At 44.0% G+C, this 7,340-nt stretch overlaps 1 protein-coding gene across 1 annotated transcript; it reads left to right on the top strand.

Annotated features, from left to right (window-relative positions):
- The first annotated feature begins 3,452 nt into the window (after nt 1-3,452).
- On the top strand, nt 3,453-6,176 carry LOC133058776 (hippocampus abundant transcript-like protein 1). The gene is given in 2 exon segments (XM_061145740.1): nt 3,453-3,710; nt 3,712-6,176. Coding segments are annotated over 2 exon segments (1,410 nt in total). The 5' UTR covers nt 3,453-3,615; the 3' UTR covers nt 5,027-6,176.
- Nucleotides 6,177-7,340: the final 1,164 nt, after the last annotated feature.

Consider the following 7,340-nt stretch of genomic DNA (forward strand, 5'->3'; position numbering starts at 1 on the left):
GGACTGTAACTGTTAGGATGTTTTTGGTAGCAAGTGACAGAAAGCCCAAGCTAATTGTCTTAAGATGGAAATACATTGGCACGAATTGAAAAGTCTAAATTGAGTTGTCTCCACGTAAGACTGGTTCAAGTGGCTCCAATTTCTGGGAGGTTTGAATTTCCTCCTTAGTGATAACAAATATTCTACCTTGTTATCTTTGATGTATTTCTTCCAAATGCTCCTCTTGAAAGTGAGTTGTTCATTGTCAGCAGTATTTCCTTGGGTTTATAATTAGTGAATAGATAGCATGCCCATTTTTTAATTAGTCACTATAATCATGGGTTTATGGGTAGGAAAATGGAATAAGCTGAAGACAGACCTATGCCTCAGAATGACCAAGGTTAGAGGGAAACTGGGGAAATCATTTCCTAAAAGAAAATCAAGGGTATGTGTGTCTGAAAAGGTGGAAATAGATGCTGAGGAAGGATCTGACACGTCTCCTTTAAGACTCAAATCCAGAATAGGATAACTAGCCCTCTAAGTTCACAACTCCTTTTTGTTGAGTTCTTACTCTGAGAATTCCAGGTCTGACATTAGTTATTATTCCTTAAGAACTGTCAAGTATTAACGGCAAGGGAACAACAACAAAAAAATGCTAGCTAGCCATTTGGTGTTTATATGCCTACTCATAAACACTATATCCAGCTTTATGAACTATTTCCGAAATGATTTGGGATGAAGGTATTATACTGAAGACAACTTCTTAGACAGCTAAGGAAATTGTGAGTATTAAGATATTCCAGTAGTTACTGGAGATGCTCTCCTATTTGACACCAACCCTGCTAAATGACCACCAACTGATTCTGCAATAATACCTCCAGGGCAAAACAGCACTTGTATCGCATGTAGAGTAAGTTTCCATTTGGCAAGGTTTTAAAGACTTGTGAGTTGAAATCCATGACACAATGAACTCAGGCAGATAGGCCATTGGTAACGTTTGTCAATTCCAAATGCAGTGGGGACCAAGAACCATTGAACCAGCTGATTACCTTCTCTCCATGGAATCTAGAGATAGCAACTTCAGGATTCATACATACCCTGCCTGAGACATGTGGTTTTTATACCATCTTTTGGGGACCCAAGTATCTCCAGCCCATTTTCTAGGCTTCTTGCACTTCATGTCATGCTCCACTATCTTAAATTCGTGTCCACACTGAAAGGGTCCCCATAGTGGAAACAGGGAACAACTCTGGAGACCGCTCAGATCTCCTACAATGGGCAGGGTAATTGATGGATCCAGTTCATGCCCTGTGGTAGGGAAACTAAGGCAAGCCCATCTCTACAAGACACAGGACCCCTCTTCTCAGGCCACTTTGAAAGATTCCCTATCAGCCTACCTAAACCTGTTGTACAACTTCATTGAGTCTGAGGTTTTATCCCCACCTACCCTCCCTCCTTCCTTGCATGATGAGAGCTCTACTGCCTTCTGAGGCTCCTTTCCTCCTTCATAGGAGTTGCCTTCATTGAGGTTTTGCCCATCCATTTTCTCCTAGGATTTCACTCACAGGATATCACCAGTTTTTCCCTAACCTTAGCTAAGACCCTAGAAACAAGTCCCTTATACATCCCTCAAACCTACAGCTTTAGGTACCTGGCTCTGATAGAGACTGTGGTCCTAAATTCTCACTAAGTCTCTGCCTTATACCAAATACAACCCATGCTGACCTTTCTAGTAGCTCACATCTGGAGATAAAGAAATATGTAAATGAGGGGGGTGATTCTAAAGCATTGAGAAGATGAGATCAAAGTTATTGAGATGCCAACAAATGCATTTCATGTCCTGCTCTAGTGTCTGTGGATCCATGTCCATACCAAGAGCCCTAGTAGTAGAATAGTAGAAATAAATGTGTGGACTACATTCAAGGGCTGGTAAGTGGCAACAGCTCAGGCAGAAGTGAAGAGAACCATAAAACAGATCCTGCTCATAGCCAAGGACAACTCCAGCCCCCCACTGCTTTGTTAGTACCAGGGAATCTCTGTACTTGGTCAAGGCAGAGCCTAGAGTTGCACAGAGGCCTTGGGCCCTGTTGTCCACTGAAGAGGGAAGAATGTCTCCCTGACCACTAGGCAGTCACGTCCCAAACCTGCACCATCACGGTGTGATATGAAATGCTCTAACATGCTTCAGCTCACCAGTACTGCCACAGATTTTACAGACAGAGTAGACACACCTTCAAAACAGAGTTCCTTGGGTTTTCCTCCCCAAATCTAGTCTTTTCAGATCCCCAGAGAGAACAGGAACATTTAGTCCTATGTCATAAGAGACTGTGTTCTGCCCAGATTAGCTTCTGACATTTAAAATCAGATGTTTTAATAGACAGCATTTTTCATCCTTACATTCCTTCTATAGCAAGGTTTAACTTCTTCAGTGGATGCAGATCTGACTGTTTTGGTTGTAAAGGGTAAGCAGGTGGTATTCAAAATGGTGGAAGAGATTCCACTTTCCACTTCTACAGATACTTGCTTGGTCATCACAACTCTATCCTAACAAGATGGAAATCTAAATAAACAAAAGAATACCCTGTTCTTCTGGGATTCATACAAGAAGGGAAGACAGAGAAAACTGCAGTCGCCTGGACTGAGGAGACAACAGGTAATCAGGGAATCCCAGGTTGTAAGAGGAGAGTTAAGGGGAACCCACAGTGGGGAGGATAATCTAAACTGGTGTTGACCAGTTTCTGGAAGTTTAATGCACCCAGTCTGAGAATTAAAAACAGGGGGACCTAGCTATAGGAAGCCCCATCGTATCATGAGGTTTACTACCCAGAGATCTACTGGGTCCCCAGAGTTAGGAACTTAGACAAGCCCCTTCCTGTTTCTGGCAGGGAGAGAATTTTGAAGATTCATTTAAAATATTCCAGAGCACACTGTTCTTAAGAAGGCCTGCCCTCAGGGAAACTAGAACATCAGAGCCTTACCTTACTGACCCAGAAGGAAAATACCCAAATCCAACCCACTCAAGCCATCATGTCCCACCTACAGGGGAGAAAAACCACTGACACATGTGTGAAGAGCATAGTCCCAAGACATGGGCTTATCAAAACCCCGATACCTAGTCATGTGACTCTGAGCCACTTCTCCACACCTCACTACCACATTACCAGAGTCTTACAGTAATTCCTTTAATCTGGTATATCAATCTATCACTGCAAGGCATACAAAAGTTAAAACAGAAGAAAAAGCACAAATTTTTACATGGTCTCCCGTTTTATTCCCCTGCGTGGTATGACCTCAACCACTTAGACAAAACCACCACGGGGGGCCTGAGGTGGGCGGGCGCCGCTGAGGCTTCGAGTGCTGGCGCCGAGCTTTTGCGGGGAGCTGAGATCTGGGGCGAGGCCTCCTTCCCCGCGGCGGCCTGTGGGGAAGCGGGGGTGGGGCGGGGCCTTCTGACTACCCAGGCCGGCCGCTCTTGCTGCCTCAGCATCCCTCACAGCCAGCGGAGGCCGCTGGCCTGCCGCTTGACCTGCGGCCGTTTTGGGCCGCAGAGCCCAAGAGAGCGCGGGCCCCGCAGCCGCATTTGCAGCTGAGCTGTAATCCCGGGGCGCCCGGAGCCGACGGAGGCATGACCGCAGCATGAACGCGGAACCTCCGGAGGAGAAAGCAGCGTCGGAGGCGCAGGCAGGAGCCATGCCGGAGAAGCGTGCGGGCTCGCGGGCTCCGGGCGGCTCCGCTACAAGGCTTTGGCCGACCAAGTGTATACCATGCTGCTGTTGTCATCTTCCTTGAATTCTTTGCATGGGGCCTATTGACAACTTCAATGTTAACTGTTCTACAGGAAACATTTCCTCAACACACATTCCTCATGAATGGTCTCATTCAGGGTGTAAAGGGTCTGCTCTCTTTTTTGAGTGCCCCACTCATAGGCGCACTGTCTGATGTGTGGGGAAGGAAGCCCTTTCTTCTTGGCACTGTCTTCTTCACCTGCTTCCCAATTCCACTGATGAGAATCAGTCCATGGTGGTATTTTGCAATGATTTCCATATCTGGAGTCTTCTCAGTCACGTTCTCTGTGATATTTGCCTATGTAGCTGATGTCACTCAGGAACATGAGCGAAGTACTGCTTATGGATGGGTCTCAGCCACTTTTGCAGCCAGTCTGGTCAGCAGCCCAGCCATTGGAGCGTACCTTTCTTCCAGTTATGGAGACAGCCTTGTTGTGCTAGTAGCCACAGTGGTAGCTCTTCTAGACATCTGCTTCATCTTATTGGCTGTTCCGGAATCTTTGCCAGAGAAAATGAGACCTCTCTCCTGGGGAGCCCGGATTTCTTGGAAACAAGCAGACCCTTTTGCGTCACTGAAGAAAGTTGGAAAAGATTCTACCATTTTATTAATCTGCATCACTGTTTTTCTTTCATACCTTCCTGAAGCTGGACAGTATTCAAGTTTTTTTCTCTATCTCAGGCAGGTCATAGGATTTGGATCTGTTAAAATTGCGGCTTTCATAGCTATGATGTTCCAGCTAGCCTGGTATGGTTTTGGATCTCAAGCATGGATGATGTGGGCAGCAGGGATTGTGGCCGCTGTGTCCAGCATTACGTTTCCAGCAGTCAGTACCCTCGTCTCTCAGAATGCAGAGTCAAATCAGCAAGGAGTTGCCCAGGGTATCATAACTGGAATAAGAGGACTCTGTAATGGACTGGGACCAGCCTTGTATGGCTTCATATTCTACATGTTCCATGTGGAACTGACTGAGTTGGAACCAGAATTGATTTCTAACAATGCTGCCCTACAGGGAGCTGTCATCCCAGGCCCGCCATTTTTGTTTGGGGCGTGTATAGTGTTTATGTCTTTCCTGGTTGCGGTATTCATCCCTGAGTACAGTAAAGGCAGTGGAATTCAAAAACACAACAACAGTATCAGTGGCAGCCTGGCCAACACTCCAGAACGGGGCAGTGATGAGGACATTGAGCCACTGCTTCAGGACAGCAGCATCTGGGAGCTTTCTTCCCTTGAAGAGCCTGGGCATCAGTGCACTGAGCTGTAAATTCTGCAAAAAGGATTCTGTGGACGCCACCTCTGAGCGTCATGGGGGAGCCACACCACATGGAGACTTCATGGTGCTGGAGGGGAGATACTAGTGGCATCCCTCAGGGCTGAGTTTGAGAAGTAACCACCTCCATCCCTCCGTCTTCCTCCCCTTCCTCCTCCTGTTCCTTTTCCACCATTCTTTTCCTTTTCCTTTTCATTATACGTTAGAACTAATTAAGATTTGAAATGTTATACTTTCCTGCAAATAATATGCAACTCTCAAAGTTCTCTGGGATCCACATTCAGAGACTCAAATAGAAGAAGTCATCTGTGGTGGAAATGATAGCTTTCCTTTAATAATGTCAGTGTAGGAGTGATCATGTCCTTTTCAAAAGGTGCAGGATTGTAATACAGCTGCTGTCTCTGACAGAATTTTAGATAAAAAATCCCATATTTTCTCCTCTTCCGTTCCTCTGAACTGTGTGCATTTATCCCATAGCTGTTTTTAAGTGGCTGCTTCAGGAGTCCCTCAGTCAGGGATCTGTTGCCTTTGTTCTAAGATCAGCAAAAATCTAGTCTTACTCTCCTTTCCTTCTCTGCTTCCTATTCTTGGCTAGAATGAAATTCAGCATATATACCTCTGGATAGTAACAATACTGATTAGTATTATTTAATACCTTTACCAGAGGAAGGAAAAAATTTTAATAAATCTAAATCATGAAGAACTAGCAGTTCAGATTCCTGGACCTAATGTCTTGGTTAGATCCATGGTGATTTTACAGAAGAAAAACATACCTCAAGCGTTCTGATGGCAACATAGAACTTGGAGGGTGCTTGTAAGAACCTTTTCAACAATGTAAACATTCCTAAGTGAAGATGAGAGTTAGCAACTGGATACCAGTGGAGTTTATATCCAAGTTTAGACTCACGTCATGTTTTATTACTATTTACTCCCACCCACATATCCTGTGTCCTGCTTTTCGGTGTTTCTCATTCATCACATCCCCACCTTAACTGTTTTATGTAGGCATTTGTTTTCAGCCTTTGTTTTCATCTGTTATCATCTGCCTTTTGAATCTCATAGGAATATGCACAGCAAATCCCTTTCTAAAATATGGGTTTAAGAAGCTCAGTTTCACAAGTGTCTTGCTAATTTTTCAAGATGTTTTATGAACAAAGAAAACTTTAGATTTATGTGTGTTTTGCTGCACGAGTAAGTGGAGCATTAACTAGGGCCCAACTTTAAAGTAGCACTCCTTTGAAAGTTTTATAGGTATGAAATATATGTAGCTATATCATAAAGAGTTTTAATTTTTTTGATGGGGTGCTGTGTAAATCTTGTATTTATAAATATAATGAAAGTATTGACAGAAAAAATATATATACAACTTTTATAAAGGATTGTGTACTGACTGAATACATTTAAAAGAAAATATATTTTGAAACCTGTTCTGCTATGAACAAAGATAACATATCTTTTTTTACTATGCTGTTGGTTTTTAAGTTAAGCTTCTTAATGCATAATAAATTTGCAATGGATTAAAAAAAAAAAAAAAAACCACCACGACCCCGATCCTCAGTTGGAAAAAAAAAATCTCAAGAAAACTTACTCATAACGGCAACATATGGGAGTAGTGCATTTCAAAGCAGAACAAAATCCTCTGGGCACTTCAGCCACAAAGTGAAGTCACTTAACTTCAATAGCAACACTAAGCCAGAAGATAGTACAGAGATTTAAAGAAAATATCACCCAAAGGTTTGGTAGAACAAAGAACTGACTTTCACAAATAAGTCCACAAACTACCATTAACATGTAAGGCTTAGGGACTCCCCTGGTGCTCCAGTGACTAAGACAATGGTGCTTCCACCACACGGGGTATGGGTTCGATCCCTGATCAGGGAACTAAGATCCCCTAGGCTGCTCAGTATGCTCCCCCCCCAAAAAAAATACAAGGTTTAGAATGCTGCTTTAACAAGCCCTTCCTTAGACTCCTCAGAACAGAAGTGACAGGTGAGAGGCCAGTATTGAGACTCTTGTCCCCACCAGGGAGCAGTGCCAGGATGGGCACTGTACAACAGGAAGTGCTTCCATATTGGTCTGTTGTCTCCCTCATGATGACCTGCCTCAGCTTCCACTTTCTAGTGTCAGTGGCCCTGACACTAGATTCTCTGGAAAATTCTCAGCCTGCAACTGATTGAAATTTTAGAGCATTCAAGAAGATGCTGAATTAGTTCTCTTCAGACCACAGCAAGGGACTTGAGGAGTCTACCTGGAAAGAATTGCTTATGATTAAGCCTAAAGGCAAGCCTGTGCACCATGAGAGCTCAGG

The sequence above is a fragment of the Dama dama genome, chromosome 6 (genome assembly GCF_033118175.1).
Source record: "Dama dama isolate Ldn47 chromosome 6, ASM3311817v1, whole genome shotgun sequence".
NCBI lineage: Eukaryota > Metazoa > Chordata > Mammalia > Artiodactyla > Cervidae > Dama > Dama dama.